General features: G+C 44.2%; 1 protein-coding gene across 1 annotated transcript in view; it reads right to left on the bottom strand.

Annotated features, from left to right (window-relative positions):
* The window catches only part of LRP2 (LDL receptor related protein 2), a gene marked incomplete at its 5' end in the record, with an annotated part of 197,706 nt that extends 180,328 nt beyond the window's left edge, over window positions 1-17,378 (bottom strand). The window contains one exon of the mRNA XM_081243139.1: window positions 17,303-17,378. Coding sequence (XP_081099265.1) covers window positions 17,303-17,378 — 76 coding nt within the window. The remainder of the gene's footprint in view (window positions 1-17,302) is intronic.
* Between the last annotated feature and the right edge of the window lie 6,273 nt (window positions 17,379-23,651).

Raw genomic sequence — 23,651 nt, 5'->3', positions numbered from 1 at the left:
TACATTGAAAAGACATGTCTAATATTCCCATAAATAACACATATGAACTTATAAAACAAATAATGGTAATTATCAAAAACAGCAACAAATAAAAAGCTTTTTCTGTATTCCACGATGACTCTTTCTCCTCCTGGTCCCCTTGAGGTCCACAAGTTTAGTTCGACCCTTATCATCTGTCTCTCAGATAATTACAGTAATTCTCTAATTTAACTGGTTGATCTGCTTTTCCTCATGGCGAAAGCATTATCTTTATAAAATCTAAGTCTAATCATTGTGCTTCCCAGCTTACATTTTTTTCAAAGGCACCAAACTGCTTAGCTTGACACACAAAGTCCTCTAGTCTCACCAGAGTCGACTCTCCCAGCTCCATCTCCTGCCAACACACCCTCCTCAAGACTCTGTTCAATAAATAAAATAAAATGTAAAAAATAAAAAAATAAAGTAGTGGACTGGTTAGCTTAACATACATATACATTTGATATAGGGAGTCAATTTCTGAACTACATCTAAATCCACACTGGGGAACAAAAATATTTCTTCAATTAGGATGGCTGCTCTTCTGATTAGAATTTTAAAAAAACAGAAAAGAATCTGTTCAAGTAGTAAATCAGGGCAGTCTTCCTTGGCTCTTGGCCCCCTCAGGTCCACTTGACTTCACTCCCTTTCCTGTGCTCCCAAACCTCTATGACCACACCTCTCACCTTGTAGCACAACTGTTTGTGTACATGTCTTATTCATCTTTGTGTCTTCAGTTCTGGACCCAGTAGGCTCTCAGTAAATGTGGAATAAATACGTCAATGTATTCACTGTAATTATGAACCAAATCTGGATTGACTGATAGCTTTTCACCTCTTAAACTTCTCACTGACCCTTGTCTGTTTTTACGGAATAATAAGGAACTGTTATAACATTAATTATGATTTTTACGTGGTCTGATTAAAACTTCTCACAAAGCCAAGTGTTCATCTTTTAATGTACTCTTCCCTCTGGAAAGCTTTCTCCTTGACCAGAGGGCACACCTGAGCTCTACTTAGACCCATCCTTCTATCATTCTTGTTCTCAGAGTTACAGAGACATCACCAGTAAACTCTGCAGAGGACCAGGTTTACAGGAAGTAGGTACAGGACACATGAAATGGAAACACTGAGTCCACTGAGAAGTTTGAAATACTACGTAACATGACATTTTGGGTCTGTGCTTTCAAGCCCTAAAGGTGAAAGTCCAAATAAATGTTCTTGGGGGTAGAAAGGCAAGATACAATGCCTGTCTTCTAATGCTTCCTTGTTTGACAGTTCCCCCTCCTAAAAAAAAAAACACTGTATTTTTTCCTCAACAATTTCTATGGATAGAGAATGTGACAAGTGGTTCCTTTATTTCAAAAGACACAGCATGGTGGCTGCTCTGCTGCATTGACCTAACCAAGAGCTGGTCAACTATGAATGATTTAGCACCAGGTTCCCTGTGGGGTTAAATGTTTACTGAATGCTCACCAAGTGCCAGGACCTTGCATGCTCACAAGGTCCTTTAAATATTCCCAGGAACCTGTGGAGTAGAAATTACTAAGTAGTCCAGGAGACTGAAGCCCAGAGAGGTCAAATAGCCCAGAGGGGCACATCTGGAACGTGACAGAGCTAAATCTCCAAACTCCAACACCAGGCAGCGCCCCAGCACCAGAAAGGTTTGGCCACAGGTGAACTACATCCAGGGAAGACCCTTGAGATTGAGGACCCTTGGGTAGGTGGAGAAGGGGGCAGGGGTTGTGGCCAGAGAGCCCAAAACTTTGCTTAGCAGTCAGAGATGTAAATTTACGTCACTGACGTCAGCTCATTCCCACAACTGAGGCTGCCTTCTATACCTTCAAGGAAACTGTAGGAATTTTCTCTTTATAAAATGTGAGTGATCTTAGCATTGAATTCTTGCAAATACGTAAATATATTCTAACTCCTCAAAAGTTATTCAAGATGCCAAATATTCCTTCTAGAAGGAATCCTAAATAACCCTATATCATCTGTCTCACAATGCAAATGCCCTGAGTGTTCAATGTCTTTCAGAAAATGCAACGGCATATTTGAGGGCATGGGGGACAGGTTGGTAATGTTCCAGCTCACATGTTTCATTGGAGACCAAGACATAATCATGTAAGCAGGGAAGAGAATTTTCAATTATAAAGATTCTAAAAAGTAAGAACATTCTAGTTGTATATTTGCATGGCATTTTAAACCTGCAATCAAGCTTTACTGACTAATGCAATCACTATATCCCAACATTTTGATAAATTCCTTCTAAATAGAACACCTAATTATCCATTAAAATTTATTTCTAGCTCAAAGCCAAATTCTGTTTCATGTTATAACATCCCTCATTCACTTTTCACTTAGAAAAAAGAAAGAAAAGAAAACATTAAAAACTTCATAGTAAAAAGCTTATCCTAGAGTGAGTTTCATCATTACTTGCTACCTCCATTCTCCCTTAATGTTGCTATGTACATACTTCTTAAGTTTCATTCCCCTAAATCTTTTAAAATGTGCTGAGATGAAGGAGCAAAAGTGTCCTTTAGCCTGACTTTCCCTTAAAACCACATATTAAAAGGTACTCTGGTGTGTTCCTCTCGAACTATAACCAGCTAGTTCTCATTTGTCAGGTTGGCAGGAAGGGAATGAAATAGGGAGAAAAATCTCTAATTTGTCATCAATAAAATAAATCAGGAAATAAAGCCTTTAATCTTAAGAATATAATTTACTGATTTAGGCATTTATTTACAAAATTGATGGAAATTGTTAACAAGGAGTTAATTAATTTAAGTCACCTGATTACCACAGTTAATTAACCACACTGACTTAATCTTCTTTGAAAACATCAACTAATCATTTCCCAGGTGTCAAGGGGTAAATCGTTAAATAAAAAATAAACCTCTGTCCTCCTCTTCAAGGGAGATTCCTTGAGTGTGTTTTCTTTGCAGATTCCAATCTAGCAACAAGCCAAGTTTAGGCAATTTTTTTCCTGTATGGCTATACTGAAAGAGCTTCCATCTTTCCAGTTTTTTCCTCCATACAATAAGGGGAAACCAGCCTTGCAAACTTACCATTCACCCATGTCATTTTGAATTACTTCAGAAATGAGCTAGAAACACTTCCTGAATTAAAACGAACAAATGAAAGGCAGAAATCGAGGCTTTCATGTGGGAAAGTGAGTTTTCAGAAAAAGAACTTAGAAACTTTATTTGGAGGGTGTGACTACAAAGGAATAGCATAAGGGAATCGAGGGAGCGGGGGGTTATTGAACTGTTTTAATCCCAATTGCGGTGCTGGTTACACGAATATATACATGTATGAAAATTTATAGAACTATACACACACCATTTTAGTCTACGTTAATTTTTTAAATAATAAAATAAAGCACTTCATTAAGGCTAATATTCAAGCCCACCCGTATGAAAATGGTAAAATCTTATTCCCTTTTATACAGATAGAAAAATTAAGGCCAATTACTTGCCCCCCACCTCGAAAAAAGTGGAGGAAGTGGGGAGACTAAGGAAACCAACCCTGTTAGAGAAAATCAGACAGAATCCATCCTATGTGTCTCGTGTCAGCCCAGTTCTCAATTAATAGATCCACTGCTTCTTGGCAAGAAAATAGAACCAGTTGTCTTTGATCTACCAATGCAACCCCAGTGCAAGAAGGCCCTGAAGGGAACCAAAGCCCCAGGTCACAGTGACAAACCACGCTTGGACCTCCTAGAGAAAAAGAGGGCTAAAGGGCCTCAATCAAATACCATTCCTCTTCCCTTCACTTTCTCATTCCTTCAATCAAAGCAAAATGCTTGAAAAATAAATCTGGATTACAGTGGGATTTTGTTGCACATATTCACAATCAGCAACAACTATTAAAGACCTCTTTGATTTCCCTTACAGGGAAGTGAAAGTGTTCAGTTACACTATGCATCCTTCTTAGCTCAAGTCCCATGTTCTCTCCTGTCTGCCCTGCTGGGTTTAATTATTTACAGCAAGAAGCATCTAATTTTTGCTGTCTCCGAGTTAGTACATTCAATTTTTAAACCGTGCATTTTGTTTTTCACTAGAATCTTAGCTTCCAGTGATTACTTAGCAAATTCTTTCAACACCTCGCTGCACCAAATATTAGGGAAGAAGTAAATTTTTATGCCAGAAGTGAACTGGAAAAATAATTCAGAGTGGTGGTACATAAAAATTAACCATTTAGCAATGGATTTGGGGAATGTGTGGATTTCACCTTATTCATTTGCAAACTGTTTTTTTTATTGCATACTAACTAAGGAAGAACACTGGATTTCCTATCAGTAGTCATCATTATGGTCTAGAAAAATTATAACTTCCATTTACACTAAATCCAAAAGCTTCCTCTCAACCTTACCTGATGCCGATGAATCCCGAAGGAATCATTGATGGAGTGCTGCAACTTTGTTGCTTTTAGGATCAACCTTTCCTTTTGTTCTAACAATCGTATTTCAGCTAAGCTAATTAGAGGAAGGAGAGCCTTACTAGAAAGTAAGAAGTGCTATCTTTGACATCCTTTTGACAGATTCACAGCAGAAACTCCCCATAATGTTATCCTAAGGAAAAAGCACAAGCAATAATATCTTTCTTCCCCAGAAAAGCTGATTTAGGCAAAATAATTAGGAGATGAGGTTGGCTCCCTTTCAAGACTCGCCTTCTGGTGCCTTCTTCCCTTCTTTCGCGCCACCACCGCATCAAATCATCAGCTTTGCGTCTCGTTCTTTCTGAACCTCACGCTGACAAATGTTTACTGTGTGTTATTATCTCAACGAACTACTTTACCAGACAGGGGTAAACATATCTCACTTTAACCAGAGTTTCGGGGGGAAGAGTGTCTTACGCTAAAGAACTGGCTCTAATGGTGACGGAGCAGACATCTTTGGCCAGGGTGAGAGATGCTTTGGAGCCAAGAGATGTTCCAGCACTTCTAGCCCTTCCCGCACCTTCCAGCCCACAGGCAAACGCCTTCCCCATCTCTACACGATTAAACTTCTCAGCTGTAAAGAGTCTCAGTTCTCACTTGGTTGTTCATTACTTTCTTCTAGGACTTTGAGTAAGAGAACTTGGTAGGAATTTTTCTATCAGTATTAAGCAACGGCAGACTTTAAAAATCTGTACATCACTGCCATCCCTAAGAGGAAGTTAAAATAGAACTCTCTGATTGGGGAAGGGTCTTCTGAATTAAAAGATGTGTAATTATAGAGAAGAGGACGTTCCTAGATAAAGGAATGGTAGTATAGGAGAAAGTCAGCAAGCAGGAATCAGCCAGTACCAAAAGAGTAAAGAGGGAAAACTAGGTTAAAATGGAAATGTACTCTTCAAGAGTAAGCTGTTTGGGGTAGGCCCATGTGGCAGGAATCTCTCTATCCTCTGTTGTACCCGGTTACACATGCCGAAGCATGATATGGTCTCCATCGACATGTAATGAATGAACGAGTGAATGACTGCCAAAAGTAGCACAAAAATGTCCAAGAGTTGAGTTGCAAAGGTACCAGCTTCTGAAATGAGGTCCCCTGATCATAATATGAGCCATTAAATGAGGGTTTGTGTGATTGATACAGAGGCACTATCTTGCACTTGCTCCTACTTACCCACAGTGATAACACATAAGATTAAGGACTCTGGGTTCAAACCTTGGTTCCACCACTTAATAACTAGATGGCTGTGGGCAAATGACCTCACCTGTCTTTGCCTTGCTTCTTTATCCATAAAGTTCAAACTGTTAATAAAGACGTGGGTAAAGTTACGCCTGTAAAACACAGGACTGTATCAGGCACATAGAAAGCACTCAAAATTTTTAGCAGTCATTATGTCAGGTCATTCTCCCAACTTCTTCACCAATACATACATGTCACTGAGTCATTCCTCTGCCTCTAACCTATTTGGTCACAGTTGCATTATTATGAAGTCATCAAAAGAATGGGGTCTAGGGACTTCCCTGGTGGTCCAGTGGTTAAGAATCCACCTTCCAATGTAGGAAACATGGGTTCGATCCCTGGTCAGGGAACTAAGATCCCACGTGTCGTGGAGCAACTAAGCCCGCACACCACAACTAGAGAGCCCGTGTGCTGCAACGAAAGATCCCGCATGCCGCAACTAAGACCCGACACAGCCAAATTAAAAAAAAAAAAAGAAAAAAAAAGAATGGGGTCTAAAGTGAGAAAAATTGTGCCTAGGGACAAGCAGCCACAGGCATTTTTCAGCAGTCTGGCCCTCTTCGGTTGGGCCCATTTTTGGTTCATTCATCAGGAACAAGACCCATGAATGTCCTGACTTGACATGTGATGTTCTTTCCTCCATAGTCTACGCCGCCTCCCCAGGTTGAGAAACCACTCCCCTCTTCAAAGAGGGCCTTTTGTCTGATCAAGGCTGTTTTCACTGTGCCATGGTCTCAGACAGATTTCTTTTGTGTTCTGTTTAAACACAGAATGACAGTCCGCTAACATAAAGTCTAAAAACTTTGGCTTATCTTTTTGTAAAAGCAACTGTATCAAATCTGTCCCTAAAATAGCCCCATTCTGTATGTACAGGGGATCCTCACAGGGTAACCAAGTGTGTGGGGTGGAAGTTAAAAAGGCTGATGCAGAATCCACTACTATCAAATGCATTGGGATTCATCAGTAGTTGGGGGGCAGTGAGGCGGAGGAAGGGGAGAGTCAAATGGAGAGAAACAGCGTTGCTAAGCCACTTGTTTTGATAGAGACGGCAATTTTCTTTTTCCTCCATCAGGACCTTGATGGGGCCTCCAGGAGCCCGGCAGAATTAAGGGCTGGCAATACCAAGGACATGGTGATGAGCTTAGGCTGCCCTTCTTGGTTTTAGCGCTCACGGTGGCATCTATCCATCATTCATTCAACTTATATGTATTTAGTTAGCCCTATTATGGACACTAGGGATAAGTCAATGCATAAGACAGAAAAATGCCTGCCCTCTTGGAATTCATATCTTAGGGAAGGGAAAACAAAGTAAATAAATTAAAAAAACAAATAACTATGTCCATGATGTCAGAAGGTGTTAAGTGCAATGAAGAAAGTAGGAGGAAAAAATCAGAGAAGGTGACACTGAGAAAGTGACATATAAGCAGTGACCTATCGAAGGTGAGGGACAAGTCATACACAGTCTGAGGCAAGAATGTTCAGGAAGAGAGAAAGCCAGTATGAAGGCCTTAAGGTGCTCACTGCGTTGGGGAAAAAGCAAGAATATCATTGTACCTAGAGCAATGTGAGTGGGAGAGAGAAGGAGATAGTTCAGGGAGGTGATGTGCAGGCCAGATGGTTAGGGTCTGTACTTGGACACTGACTCTTTATGAGCTGGGAAGCAATGATAGACAGGGAGATGAGGAGATGTACCACCGAGATTCCCCTTCAAGGAAGGACCAGCTGCAGGGAAGGACTTTCTACCTACACTGAGCTCCTCTGAGGTCCATCTCAGTTGTAGAATAAGGTACCTTGCCAGGGCAGGCCACATCTAGCAACTGAGGGAGGCCATTTCAGCCTGACACACAGAACACTCTCTCTGCCAACTGTAGCTCCAGAACTCCCCACTGGGTCAAGCAAGGCCTTGTCACAGTTCAGTTTCTTCCTCTGCCTATTTCTGCTTCCTCCCCTTACCTTCATGGACACTGATCTTAATAAATATCTTGCACTCCAAACTCCATCTCAGCGTCTGTTTCTGGAAAACCCAACTCCTGTGTGACCAAAGCCATTGGAGCTTTTGAGCAGAGGAGTGACAGGATCTGACTGGTTTCTAAAAGGGGGGTGAGAGTTGACAGAAGGGGACAGAAGGGAAGCAGGTGATCAGTAGGGAAGCTACTGCAATAATCCAGGTAAGACGTGACCATGACTTGGATCAATGCAGTAGTGGTAAAGACGACAAGTGGTTGGATTCTACATATATTCTGATGATCGAAACAATGGGATTGTCTGATGTATTGGATGTGAGGTATAAAAGAAAAACAGGAGTCAGAGCAGAGTCCAAGGTGTGGAGTCTGAACAAGGATGGAGAAGCCATTTACTAATATGGGGAAATCTATGGAGAAAGCAGGTTTGGGGCATTAGTGGAGATCAGGAGTTCAGTTTTTGGACATAAGTCTGAAATGACTATTGCACAACCAGGTGGATATTTCAAATAAGCAGTTGGATATACAGGACTAGAGTTTAGGGTAGGGTCTGGATTACACTCATAAATTTGTAAGTTGTCAGCATACAGATGGTATTTAAAGAGACAGGATGAGGCAACCAAAGTAATGTAGAGATGAAAAGTAATCAGGAAGATGGATGAGAACAAGCATGAGATACCAAGGAGAGGCCAGCAAGGAAGGAAGGAAACCAGGAGAATGTGGTTTCATAGAGGAAGGCAGGACACACTACATGCAATGTTGCTAATCAGCTAAACAAGATGAGACCTGAGAATGGATCTTTGGATTTAACAACATGGAGGTCATCGGTGACCTTGGCCAAAGAAATACCTGTCAAGGGGCGGGGGGGGGGGGGGGGGGGGGGGGTGGAAAAAACTTGAATGGCATGGATTTGAGAACAACTGACACAAAACTACAGTGGATAAAGGCAAATCTGTCTGGTGGTCCAGTGGTTGGGACTCTGTGCTCTCACTGCCAAGGGTCTGGGCTCAGTCCCTGGTTGGGGAGCTGGGATCTTGCAAGCTGCGTGGTGCAGCCAAAAAAACAAAAAAGACAAATCTGCCAAGGGATTTTTGCCAAGAAACAGAGAAAATTGGTGATAGCAAGAGGGAATGTGGGGAAAAGAAGATTTCACGAGAGAAGACAAATGGTGAGAGGTGAGAGAGAATGTGATCTAGAACATGAATGAACTGGTTACAGAGCATGGAAAGTTCATCCAGAGTAACAGGAGGAAAGACAAAATGTACAGGCTGAAGTTCAAGTGATGATGGTTGGGCTATGGGAGTTTGTGGAGTTCTGTTGATTGCTTCTATTTTCACGTTTATAAGAAGCAACGTTGTCTGAGCAGGTGGTGTTGGATGGAGGTTTGAGAAAAGAGGACCAGACTGCTGAGGGTGGAGGCAAGGAAGTGATGCTAACGATGGGCCATAGAATATAAGCTGAGGAAGTGAATAACTGAGGGATTTGAAGGGCAGTGAAGAGGTGGCAGGAGCAATGGACTATAAGTGCCAGTAGGATCAACAAAGAGTTGGGCTTAGGATATAAAGTGAATGAGCTACAAGGTTTTCCAATACTCCCATACCAAACATAGACGGCTGCTTTAGATTCCAATGAGTTCTGCCAGGGGTTCTCTTGACATGAATCCCTGACTTGGGTGGAAAAGGGCAAGAAGACCTCCAACAGTAGTTGAAAGTAGTAGCTCAAAGAATCTCAGGTTCTTAGAGTGGGAGGAAGGGCATCAAGGGTGTCCAGGGAAAGAACAAAGAATCTAATTAAGACACAAATAGTAGCTACAGGGAGGGACTGTCATGTTGGCCAGGAACGGGGGCAGTACTTCATATCACCCTCAGATATAAAAGAGTAGTTTTCCTCGTTACTGTAACTACCTTGTAACATCCCCACCCAAAAGAAAGAATAGATTTAACAGAGTAGACTTCACTGCTACTGGAAGGAATTCGTCATGGCAAATTAGTTTCCGTTTACAAAACTAAAATCAGACAGGTTACCCAGATCAGTTGTTCCCAAACTGTCTGACTCTCAGAATTACTTAACAAAACAGATTCCATCCTTCTAATTTAGTAAGTGTGGGTTTTGGCCTAAGAATCTACATGCCGTTTAAAGCTCCCCATGTGATGTTGATGATATGCCAAATGTAGGAAGCTAGCTGATTCCCATCTAGGGACCCTAGAGATTATAGCATTCTATAAATCGTGATGAAATAATGCTTTTGAGAACATAGCTGAAATCTTCCCAAAGTTGAATTGTTCTTAGATAGGATCAAGAAAACATGTAGCCCCATTTGTCCTGGCAGCTATAATATAACAATATGGGAAGCCAGGCTGAAAACAAAGCTGAAACCTAGAGGGGAGTGGAGTCAAGAAAAATACAAAGAGAGAGAACTGGAGCCATGACTGCACCTCACCTGAACCCCGCTATGACTCAGAAGTTTTTACTTACATGAGCCAATAAATACCCTTAATTGTTCAAGCCAATTTGAGGTGGGTTTTCTGTTTCTTGCAACAAAAAGTTTCCTCCACACCCTTCCCACATCAAAATCAAACCTGTGTGGAAGTACACACTAGCATTTTCTCCTCCCCTTTAGTGAGATTAAAAGGTAGGTAAGATTGACATATAAAAAAGATTTCTATCCTTAAATTCAATTTTATTTGAGGATTTCCCTATTGAAATAATGAGTTTTGATTTTTCAGCCTTTACTGAGAAAAACTTCTCCTTGTTAATGAGATTAAAAACCAAAGAATTGGGGGCTTCCCTGGTGGCGCAGTGGTTGAGAGTCCGCCTGCCGATGCAGGGGACATTGGTTCGTGCCCCGGTCCGGGAGGATCCCACCTGCCGCGGAGCGGCTGGGCCCGTGAGCCATGGCCGCTGGGCCTGCACGTCCGGAGCCTGTGCTCCGCAACCGGAGAGACCACGACAGTGAGAGGCCCGCGCGTACCGCAAAAAAAAAAAAACAAAAACACCAAAGAATTGGACCCAAGGTGACAAGCAAACCTCTGACACTATAAGACAGGATGTTTTTATATGAGAATCCAAGAAAGTCTAGCATAACAGAATTGTAGCTGCGGTCTTCTTTCCCTTTATTGGGTTTCCTCAACACCCGCTGGACACTCAAAAGTAGGTATGCTATTACTTAATGTGAATCAGTGAGTAAAGGCTTATTTTAAAAGTTACTAAGAATCTGCATGAGGCTGATGGTACATAAACTTAAAGGAGACCTCTGGTATTGCTTCCAGACTTGGAATCTCAAGATCTGGACAATAAACAAGCCATTGTATCCATGGTAACAGTGGCTTAACTTTTCAATGCACAGAATGGTAATTACATTTCCTGCTTTCATTCATTTCTCACCGTTTCCAATAACCTTGGGGGTTAGGCATGACCTGAGGGCTAATGACCAAAAGCATAGAGATTTTAACATGAAACTTCACATTGTCTCATCTGTCATTTTCTTGGTGAGACTTACATTTCCAGGAAACTGACGTTTCCAGTTTCTTGGTACATGATATTAGAAATAAGACTTAAAGACCAGCAAAATAATCATCGGCATAGAGTGCAAATGTTTGGCATTTCTGAATTAATCCAGTAAAGTGTGAAAGACACCTATTCTACCATTTATAGAAGAAGACCCTAGGGTGTATGCTAAGGACTCTTAGATTTGCACCAAGGTGCATTTTGTCTCCATAGACGCATCTTAATATGTCTCCAAACACTTCTTCTCTCTTCTTTCTCTCTACCTCTTTCTCACAGCCAGGGTCTAGTGCCTGGAAAAGGGACAACATCTTGGGAATAAAAACAAATGAAGTAAGTTGGAAAAGGAGCAAGGGCCTACGACTCACTGAAAAATGAAATCCTACAATGGACTCAAGAGCTCCTTACTTTGATCTCTCAGCTCATTTTCTAGAACGTTCCTGTCCATCACAAAGTTCTGCTCCAAATAAGAATCCTTTAGGCTACAAGCAAATCTTCTAGTTGCAACATGACCACACGAACACAGCACCATGTTTTTTGCCTTAAATGTTTCCAGTACTTTTCCCCCTTCAATTATTGAGTTACCCCAGGACTGCCTGCTCTTGAGAAATTTCTACAGCCTTTTCAAGTCTGTCTTCATACATAATGTGGAAAAATGGTTTTATCTGATAAGGTGTTCTAGACACCTGTTGTTTCTGCAGCGCTACATCTGTTCACAATTCTCCTGGGAGCCTTACCCAATTTTCCCTCTGGGGTCTAGCCTTAGTCTATGACTTCAGGGACGAAGCATGTGACTCAAAGTCTAAGCTATAGACACACTTCACATCCCTAGATACAGTGATTGGTTCTCCGATAAGCTATGACCTAAGCAGAGCCCCTGAAATGCAACTGAGACTTTTGCAGAGAACAGTTAAGACAAAAACTCTTGCTCTTTCCCATTGGATATGACATGAAAGGATGTGGTTCCAGAAGCCATTAACAGCCATCTTATAACACCAGAGAAGAACACGCTAGAGAACAGAGTCATCTCAGAGCCAGAAGACAGAAAGAGAATCCAGATCAGCATGACATATGCTGAGCCCCCATTTGTACTAGGTTGAACCAAGTGAAATTGCCATATTTGACTATTTCTGACCTAGAAAAACAGCAGTCCCGTATGGTTCAACCTAATGGCTCTATCTTTTCAATTACGTATTTCAATAAACTTCCCTTTTGGCTTCAAGCAGTTTAACTTAGGTTTCTGTCATTCACAAACATGAGAATTTAGACTACTATGTAAAGTTGCTGTAGCCACTAAAGCACTATGTCAAACATGCCCAGGAATATCACTCAAAGGATCAGTTGTATTAAAAAAATAAAAATAAAAAAAGGATACCAAGATACAATATCTTCTCCTCAAGTTTGGAAAAAGTTAGATTCTTGAAGGAGGCAGTAATGATGGCTAGAAGAATATATGAGACCTCACAGTCTAAAGAACACTTCACACACATCTCAGTTAATTGGCATAGCCACCCTATCAGGTAGACATGTGCCTGTTTTACAGATAAAACCAAGCCAGAGCAGTTGAGTACACTGTGATGAATTTCCCAGATAGCAAATGGCAGAGGCAAGTTTCAAACCCAGATCCCCTAACCCCAAAATCTCACACTCTTCCTACTTTGTCTCACAATGCTAAGACTGTCAAGAAATCAATTAGGAAACATTTGCACAGACCCCTATAGAACACGGGGAGCATCAAAGAAATGTCTTTGACGTTTCAAAACATCTACCAACCTGATCATTCTAAAGAAGCAGCCCAAAACACTGAGGCTGGAACATGTCAAATCTTTCTAATATTGGTGAGATCACAGCCAGGGTTATTAGGAACTAGAGAATGACGATCTCAGAATCTTAAAGGCAAAGTTGCAGCCCATTTTAATTGTGAAACCTAGACTTCTCTTTTCAGTTCTCATCCTCCTTAACCTTTCTGTAGTGTTGATACTGCTGACTCACTAGCACACTGTGGATACTTATTAATAAATGTTTGTGGAATGCCACAGTGGTGACAATTTTTTTAATTCCTCAAGATCACAAAGTTAATAGTATATGATATAACTATGTGAGTTATACCAACTCTTTTCAATTCAACAAACTGCTGTAAGCACCTCAACTTTCTACATCCCTTGTTCTAGCTACTAGGACTTAACAGAAACCCCAAAGACAATATTGCAACGTGCTTCCAGTCACATGGGAAATACATTTAAGTTCTTGAGATCATTATTTTAAAATGATTTTTTTAACTTTTAATTTACATTTTTTGAAACCTGTCAGTGTTCTTATAGTACATGACTAAAGGACATGGACAGTGATTAACCATGACCGAATAATTACCTTGAATAACACTAAAAATCTAGTCATGTAGCAGCCTTCACTACAAAACCCAGAGACCTTCAGGAATGTGCTCTGATGGCCCAAGGTTTTGAAAAACGGATCCAGAGGCAGAGACTTTGGGAGTTGGGGTGCTGACATGGCATAAGTTCTGGACCAAGCTAAAAACACATGGTTATCATAAGATTCAGCTTAGGCCTGAGACAGGTGACCCATCCAATTGAAGATTCGCCAAGATCATCTCTTCATCATACTTTGCCTCATCTGATAAGTCAGGATCAACACAAAAGGAATCTAGAAATTTCCTCAACCTGGGGACATTTAGAGGACATGTCTCTAAAAAAGGTCCTGTAGAATGAGGAGAGGAGACTCAGGTTCAGATCCTGGCTCTATCACAGGCCTTATGCCCTTAGGCAAGGCACTTAATCCCCACCCTCTCACTCCCTTTCAGTCTCCCTCCAGGGTTTAGTTACTTATCTATAAAATAATGCAAGAAGACCAGTTGATATCTAAGGTTATTAAAGTTTCTATTAAAACAGGACAAGCACACTGTTGAAGGGAGTTTAAGCAGAAGCCCCAAAGACTGGCAAGGAAGAACTTCAGTAAGAGAAAGAGAAGCCAACTGCTGTGAAATAAAAGCAGAAGCAGGTATCAGAGATGTGATGGAACCAAAATGTTGCCTGTTTGTTATTGGCCACACAATCCTTTTAACCATATAAACTGCCCCCAAAGATGTAATTGTCAGAAAAGCTGATACTATTAAGGGCACAACCAAACTTCTGTTGGATGAAAGAATATCATTGTCCTGAGAATCAATACCATTTTCTCAAAAAACTTCAAATCACATTCTGGAATCTGGGAATTCCTCAAAGAAATGTTAAACGGAAAATGCTTAAAGACTTTCCTATGTGCATTTGGAAATTAGAAATATGAGTAGTAAGCAAAAAAAAAAGTAACATTTACTGTTGATCAATATAATAAAAAGAGCTGCTAGCTTATGAACATTGTCTACCATGCCTTACACCACACTAAGCACATTTATCTCTTTGTGTTCATAAAATGTCATGGAGTAGGTTCCCTCATTAGCATACCAATTTCACAGATAAGCAATCTGAGCCATGCAAAGTTAAATGACTTGCCCAAGGTCACACAGCTAGGAAGTGGTGAAGCCATTGATGGAGTTCAGGCCCTCCCACATTTTTGTTTTCTTAAACAGCTTTATACAAAGTAGAGGACAATGCAAATAATTTTTAGCTGCAGACATGTGATATTTTTTAAAAGACTAACTATGACACTCTTTCCAACTTCTAATGATACAAAGTTTGCAGTAAGATCTTACCTGAAATATTTTATGCTAAAATAAGGGCATTTACACTGTCGTCATACTTTACTTCATCTAAATCAAAAATCAATACAACAGGAATCTAGAAATCTTCTTAAACACCCAGGTTGAGGACATTCAGAGGACACGTACGTAAAAATGATCAAGGAGGACTGGGAGTGAGGATAGTAGGATTCAGGTGATAGAAACCTGAAAAGAGTTTCTGAAAATATCTAGTTATGAGCAGTAAGCAGATTTTACATTATGTGGCAAAAACTTGCAAAATGCCCCTCAGCTTCCTTAGTAACTTCACACGGGGACAGTAACTTAGGGGACAGTAACTTAGGGGGCATGACATTTTTGGTACAAAAGAGATAGAGAGCCACATACAGTAGGAGTTAAATTATAGCCTCTGGAGTCAGAATCTCTAGGATTTGCCTCACAGCTCTGTGATGTCCTAGCAGCATGACCTTGGGCAAGTTACTTGCTCTATGCCTCCATTTCCCATCTGTAAAACTGAAGTAGTAAGAGTACTTACTTCAAAGGCGTGTGGTAAAGATTAAATGTCAAGAAGTGTAAAATACTTGGAACAGGGCCTGACACATATATAAGTATATGATATGTTACTATTACTATACATATTATTATTACGTTATTATTATTATAGAATGAAAGATGGATGGGTCTAAACTACCAAGAAGAGTAAGTACAGGTTACTTGGTGACTAAACCATCAAGCCAGGGAAGAGAACATCTGTTTTGGCTGTATGCGGACAACCCAGATGTATCCCAGTTGAATCCGGACATTTCCTTTTGCCAGGCACTGACAGGAACATACAGTAAATCCTATGGCTATATTTAGGACACGAGATATATATAACGCTAAGCCCTGCAGTAAACCCTCCACAATAATAATAAGTCCTCTTTCTGTGTTACCAACACTGAGAAAAGGTGTTCAAAGTTAGAATTATTGACGTTCTCCCCCTGCCTCCCCTCCTCTTCCAAAGATTTTTACACAACCAGTGGGGTTTGTTGGCGTTTCCAAACTTCTTCCCAGGAAGTCTGCAATGGGTACTGCTAGGAGTTGCTGTATAATTACTTAGTTGATTCCTTCTAAGGAGCTTACGCTAAGAATTGAGGAAAGAAAGCAGATTAACCATTTGAATACATGCCACGGCCCATCCACAAGCCCTCCCCTCTCTCCGTCATCAATGGGGGCTTCTGCAGTCCCCACCCGTCAACCCCAATATGTGATCCAGGGAAATCAATTTATTGCTTTGGCTAATCCTACAACAATAGGGGTTTCATTTTCATTGTAGGGCAATTAAGTTGTCCGAGCAGGAGGGGAAGGGGGGGGTGGTGTCTCCCATCCCCACAGACAGATTAGTCCCCGTGGAGGCAGCAGAGTTCGCTCTGTCTGTCTGGCGGTCGGTCACACGCAGCTCTTGGCTGCTACCTAGCAACGCAAAGCCAGGGAGAGAGCTCGCTGCTTCCCCTGCCTCCTCGCCCTTCCCATTCATCCCTAGCTTCCTCTCTCTCTCCCTCTCTCCCTCTCTCTCTCCCTCTCCCTCTCTCTCCCCGCTCTCTCTTTCCCCTCCTTCTCTCCCTTTTACTCTCTACTTGCTTGTCTTCTCTCCTTTTCACCTTACTATTTTTATTCTCTCCACTACTCGCTCCTCCTCTTTCCCTCGCCTGTTTCTGTAAAAAACCGAAAACTCCCCGACGGCTTGAGAGAAGTTTACAGCTCTTCATAGCAGAAACTTTCTCCATTCGAGCCCTCAAAACTCTGGCCGCGCAGACGGGCCCATTCATCAACACAAAAGCCCCCCCCCCCCGGGTGGAAAGGGAAACCCTTCAAGAAAACGCTGCAGCACATCAGCCGCTCTCTCGACCAATCCCACCTCCCGGCCTTATCTTGGCTCGTAAATGATCTTTATCGAAATACGGTCTCTTGGGGGTCACGGCGAGACCAAGTTTCGCTGCTGAAGAGAGGCGGGGTGCTCGAGCCCGCAGCCTGGGCGCGCGAAGGGATTCGCGGGCCGGGCGCTGCAGGTGGAAAACTGCGCACCGAGCAGCGCCAAGGACCGCTCGGCCCCACAGAGAGTAAACCAGCGAGGGGAGCAGGCTGCGGACTCGCGGGGAGAACCGCAAAGTGCCTTCCAGAAGGGTTGGGACAAACCCCGATGGGAACAAAGGCGGGGTCCCCGTGGGGTGCGCTGTCACCGAAACCGGAGGGGCTGCTTTCTCAAGTTTGCGACAGCTCACTTCCCGGGCGGGCGAAAGAGGGGCGCTCCCGCTCTGCCAGCGCTGGGCAACCTGAGCGCCCCAGGGGGAGCCGCCGCGCCGCCGCCCGCTCCTGGCCTCTGCCGGTCGCGGTCCCCTCCGCTTGTCCGCGGACCCGACCCTGCCCCAGGCGGGGAAGTCCGGCGCTCCGCGCGGAACTCCGGCCGGTGAGCGCTTACCTCGGCCCCTGGCCGGCGCCAGGCAGGCGGCGAAAGCCAGCAGCAGCGTGCACGCCGCCGACGCCGTGCGCTCCATTCCCGCGACGGTCCGGGTCCCCGGCCTCGCCGTTCCTTCCCCGGGAGGTGGGCGCGCGTCGCACTCAGCACTGCAGCGCCTCCGCTGGAGAGCGCTCCTTCAGGCCCGCACCTCGGCGGGCTCCCAGTGGCAGAAAGCCGGGCCCCGCGCCCGAAACATCCCGTTTTCTACCCGCGCCAGTCCCCACCCTCCAGACAGTGCATAAAGCCCTTTAGACCCGCCCGCCCCGGAACTAGCATGCGGGAATCCCGCGGGGCAGGCCCCCTGCCGCCCGGCCCGCCCCCTGCACTTTGCAGCTCCGAGAGGAGCGGGGACCCGAACACATGCGTGCACACTCACGCATGCACTCCTACAGAAACAGCCTCGCGCACACAGAGGCACATACTCCTCACACGCAGTCTCATACGCTCCTTCACGCGCGCACACACGCACACGTGCACGCACACTTCCCAGGTACACGCGGTCATTCATACGCGCACACACGCCCCTCACAGTCACACACTCACATTGACACACTCACACGCGGGCAGGATTTGCCTCCGCACTGAAGTCCGCTAGGCGGTCCACGCGGATATCTGCCACCTATACAGTTTTTGAAAACGGGGAAAAAAAAAAAAGAGAGAGAGAGAGAGAGAGAGAAGGAAGAGAAGGGAAGGGGAAAGAGAAGTAAAGAGGCTGCTGGAGAGGTTTGAGACCATTCTCTAGTCTGCAATCCTCAGGCTCCCTCGGACACCTTGGTTTCCCCCTTAGGGCGCTGAGATGGGGTGATCTGTGTTTTTACAAGTTATGGGGGGAGTTGGATCAATATTGGGGGCAGGGGGGCGCCTCGGATCCTTGTTTAGTTTTCGTAAGCACCACGTCTACAGGTGTCACGGCCAGATCGCACTTCGTACAAATCTGTCCATTTTGAAGCAAAATTGAAAGAATGGACGTCTTCTCGATGATGCTGGTGCCCCTTTATGTGAGGGAGAAACGTAAGGGGTTCAGAGGGCCCCGCAGTTCCTTTCTTTGGGGCAGCGTTAGCCAGGGTGGCAGGGGCAGGGGGTGGGCGGCCACCCAAAGCACTGAGCTAACCTTACAGAGCATCGTCCTCACCCGATATGTGACTCCAGTGCCCACAAAAAAAAGGAGGGTTGGTGCCACCTCTTTCCTGGCCACTGGGAGCCCTGTGTGAGGAGGGGCCGTTTCCGGGCCAGGGGTCACCCCAGAATTTCCTGCCCCAGGAGCCAGGCCCTGGTCCAGGGAGTCAGCAGCCCTTTCCCTCAGCCAGAGGGGCCGTGGCCGTGAAGGCAGCAGCCCAACACGTTCCACGTAGTCCCCCGAGCATGGATCTTGTGGGACTCTGCTGACCCCCAACAGTCGGACTTTAGTGGTTGGTGAAGTTTTGCGGGGAGGTGGAAGGGGGAGATAGGTATTATTTTTGAAAGACAAGATGAGAGAAATAGCCACAGATAGAGAAAACTTCGCCTTAAAAAGAGTAGGGTGCGAGAAGGGACGGGAGAGATTCTGTGGCTTTCTTTTCGAGGACTGGGAATCCAGAGTTCTCTGCTCTGACCAAAGTCACTGGAACGCTATGTGCCTCCCTGCGCAGAGTCTGGCGCTGGGCGGCGCCGAGGAGGAGGCAGGATTGGGGACCCGAGGGGCAGGGGGGCTGGGAAGTAAGGGGGACGAGGCGAGTGGGAGGAGGGAAGGGGCGAGGGAGCAAGAAGCTGCACTTTAGTCTCGGCGGGTGATTTATGCCGGTTCCGGGCGGCCGGGGCGATGGTACGAGACCGCGCCGGGGTCAAGCCGCTCCGACGCCCGCCGGGGTCGCGCTGCATAGTCAATGAGCGTCCCCGCACCACCGAGTTACAAAGAGCTGCGGCGGGCGCGGGAGGCGCGCGCCTGCAGCGGCACGCGGGCGGGGACACAGCAGGCGCGGGAGGGGCTGCGTCCCTCCCAGAGCGCGCGTGGGCTCGCGGAGGTGCAGGAGGGTGAGCGCAGGCGCGATGGGGGGCGGGGGGGAGGGTTGTGTCCTTTCACTGTAGCAGCCCCCGCTCCAAACATTCCTTTCTGCACTGAAGGGTTTCCCTCATTGTTGTTGTCTTTGTGCTCCAGTGTTGCCAACTTACTGGAATTCCTGACGTGGTTGCACAGCAGGGCTCAGGCTGACCGTACGAACCAGCTGCGTTTGTGTATGGGGCCGACCCCGCCGTTAATCCCAGAATAACGCCGGAGAAGGGGGGAAGAATGGAGGGAAGAGGGAGGGAGTGGAGCAGATAAAGGGGTGGGGTTGGAGGATGAGGGACCAATAACGAAGCACGGCCCATCATTCCCAACACTGTATGTAAACTCACACATCCACACTCTTTTCCACTAGAAAACCTCATTTTTTTCAATACAGTCCCAAACTCGTGCCACTTAAAACCAAGCATCTTTTACAGCCTGCACTGTGCGCATGTCTTTATCTCCGCATCTATACCTGAGAATGCCTGTTGCTAGATTTGGAGGATTACAACTAAGGACCAGAATCCGGCAAAGCACAGGCTAACGCAGTTGTGATTTACGCCAGCATTGTTCCTACGTAATGCAAACGTGTAATTTCTTTATGTTCCACATTTCTCTCTACATCTATGCATCTATACATTACAGCACAGTTAACCAAAAGAGACAGGAGAGTATGGAAAAGTGAAATTTATCCTAGTAAATTTGTGTTCATTGATTTCCTAAAATTTATTTTTGACTTGTCTATGTTATTATGCATCTCAACGCCAAAGTACTGGAAATATTTTCAGAGCATTTGTTCCTATCCTGATCCAACTTCTGCTTCCTGCAGTGGACATGAAGTTGTAAAATCTCCTTGAGTATGACCCAACTTCGGTTTGCTAATAATCTAACCCAGATTTGCCTCCTGAGTGCCACAGAGCTAACTGCCCACTGGACAGTTCCAAGCCAATGTTCCTAAGAGTTCGAACTCAACATGATGGAGCCTGAACTATAAACCTTCAGTGTTTCTTGTCTCAGTAGGAGGCACCACCATCCACCCCACAGGCCAAGGCCAAAATTGTCATTCTTGACTCCTCTCTCTTCCCCACTCCATATGCAAGTTCCTCGATCCACTCACTTCTCTCTCAAACTCACCCATTTCTCTCAATCTCACTGCCAGTGGCCACCAACCTCTCTCACCCGAATTATGGCCAGAACCTTATCATGGGCTCCTTGCTGTCAGTCTGCCCTCTCACATCTATTTTCCATTCTGCAAACAGATGATCAAAGTGATATTTCCACCAGACTAGTGCTTTCAAACAAAGGTAATTAACTATTAGAGGGTTATGAAATCAAGGTAGTAGGTCAGACAAGACTTATTTTCAAATAAAACAGAGCAGAATAGAAACTAAAATAACTTTCATATGGAAAGGACATGTGTTGTTTCACAAAGCTCTTGTGCAACAGGCATTCCACTATGTAAAATGTATTTCTTATTATGCATCTCAGTCAAAAAAGTTTGAGGTACCTCCCTACAAATTCCTCGTTAATTAGAGAAAATAGTAACTTTAAGTGGAGAAACGGGCAGGTGTTTTAATAGGTTTTATTATTACTTAGGTATGGTAAGGCCAACAGATCAGGAAATGATGGCCACTGAAAAGACAGTTTATTATACTCACAGATCCCAAAAGAGGGAATACAAGTCAGGACATCGGGGGCCACACAGGCAACCATCAGAGTCATAACTCAGAGAGGAAAAGGGAGGAATTGTGGGCAAGCACCTTTATTGTGATTTCCATGGGAAGGAACAGGGAACAGACAGGCAGGGTAAGCATGTTTAGGATTGGATAGTTAGTATTTGAACATAACAGCCCCCACCCCAAAACTCTGGAGGAGGCAGGAGGTCAAGGCAAGGTGACTCAGGTATATTATCAGGACAAGGTGTGTCCAGCATATGCATGCAGGGCAGATGCATCAGGATTACAGAAGCTAGACACATGGTAAACAAAGCAGATACCACAAGGTATACCTACACAAATGCATAACATAATCATGAGAAAGCATCAGAAGAATCCAAACAGAGGGACATTCTATAAAATAATCAACCTCTACACTTCAGGTTGGCAAGGTCACAAAAGACAAAGAACAGCTGAGGGACTCTTTAGAGATAAGACAACTAAATGCAATGCACAGCCTTGGGTTGGACTTGGACTGGGGAGAGAAATAGCTTTAAAGGGTATTATTGGGAAAAAAATAGAGGCATTTTAATATGGACTGTAGATTGAATAATAATATCCTATAATGTATGATATTAGTTGTGAAAGAGAATGTCCTTGTTTTTTAGGAAATACATCCTGAAGTATTTGAAGGTTCAGAAACGGGAATTCCCTAGCCATCCAGTGGTTAGGACTCCATGCTTTCACTGCTGGGGCTGGGGTTCAATCCCTGTTCTGGGAACTAAGATCCTGCCCTTGTGGCGCAGCCAATAAATAAATAAATAGAGGTTCAGGAACATGAGTTCATAATTTATCAATTAGGAAGAGAGAAAGAGAACAAATGGGCAAATGGCGTATGGGAGTCTCTTGCACTATTCTTGCAACTTTTCTGTGAGCTTAAAATTATGTTAAAATAAAATAATTTTTTTTAAGTTTAAGAAACTTTGCATCAAGTCATAAGTTCCACAAGGACAATTCCTCTCTTGTCTCCCAGGGTTTGCTCCTATTATTCTCTCTGTCTAGAATATTATTCTCCTCCCAATGCTTCCCTTCATCTGGTTAATTCCTATTCAATTTTCCAGTCTCATTTAAAATACCTCTTCTTCCAGGAAGCCTTCCCTAACCACTGCTACTGACTTAGGAGGTTCTTCGATATGCCCTCATAGCTCTCTTGATTTCCCCCAGCCCAGCTCTTGTCACACTTTTTGTGTTCCCTTGGCCTCCTGAAATCTTCTCCCTCTGAAGCCAGAGTAATTTTTTTCAGTCATCCAGACCATATCAGTCACTTGGTCTTAACACTTCAGTAGTTTCCCCATTTATTCCTGGAATAAAATTCAAAAATTTTAGCACGGCTACTAGCTCTTGAATGATCTGGAGTGATGGTTCACACTGACCATCTTGTGAACCTCATATGACTATCCAGACACACTGGCCTCCACCTGCTTCCTCAAACATACTGTCTGCTTTCCCAGCCTTGAGGGCGGAGATACAGACAGAGTCTCATGGGGCTGATTAAATTCCTGACTGCACTCCAGGTCTAGTTTCTAACCTAGATTATCCTTACAATCATCCTCCTTTTTCTTGAGTAAGTTTGAATGGATCTCTGCCCCTTGTAAAACAGAGCCAGACTGAAACCATAAAAAATTGCCAAAAAGACATCACAAGGTATCTCACCTACCAGGCAGCCCCAGTATGCTTCTGATGTAATAACAACTGCCATTCACAAGGAAAGAACATTTTTTGTTGTTTTCTTTCCAACTTCTGACTTGCCAGCCTCAGGACCAGGTCCTGAGCCATAAGTCAGCTGCCTGTTCCTGGTGGGTAGCCAGGCCTGGAAAAGCCACAGCCACACCTAAAAGGACAACCAAGGGCAGCAGCCATGTTTTCCAAACCAAAAACGGAGACACCAGGTGTAATATGACAAGGGAATCCTCCTTCTTTGCAAATATAGTCATAGGGAACATCTTGGCAGAGGTTTAAAGAAACAGTAGAGAATCTAATGAGTCTCACAGACTGCAAAAAAAAAGTTCAATAAAATTAGGACTTGCCTGAAAAACTTAGGACTTAAAGACAGAATGGCAGGAAGCCCTGGGAGTCAGGCGGGCCTAGGGCAGGCACACGTGTTCAGATGGTGACGCTACCACAAGCACCAGTCAAGAGTCTATGCGGGGCCACTTGATAGTGCATCATGAGGAAGGCTAGGAATACAGTAGCAGGGTCAACCTGGTGAGCCTCCTGCTTTCAAATTCCTCTCTCTTAGGAGCAATTTCTGTAGGCAAAGGTCGGTGAAAACATCTGCCTGGATAATGACTCTTGAGAGCCAGAAGACCAATACAATTCCTTCAGTCCCACAGTCCATCTCTTATCTCAGGGGTTGTGAGAGGGCTGGAGGTTGTAGAAAGGTATGTGATAAGGAGCAGTATATGCATGAAGAAAGGGCCTATGTAAAGTCAGGATCCATGTATGATCCTCCAGGTGAAATCAATTAGGACAACTATCTCAGTAGCACCATTAGACATAACTCCAGTCTTCGATGTCTGACCTTGTTTGGAGACTTGCATCAGAATTCATTCAGCCAGGCTCCCTATCAAAG

This window comes from Mesoplodon bidens (genome assembly GCF_964165515.1).
Source record: "Mesoplodon bidens genome assembly, chromosome: 8".
Classification (NCBI taxonomy): domain Eukaryota; kingdom Metazoa; phylum Chordata; class Mammalia; order Artiodactyla; family Ziphiidae; genus Mesoplodon; species Mesoplodon bidens.
This window is presented reverse-complemented; position numbering and strand designations above follow the sequence as displayed.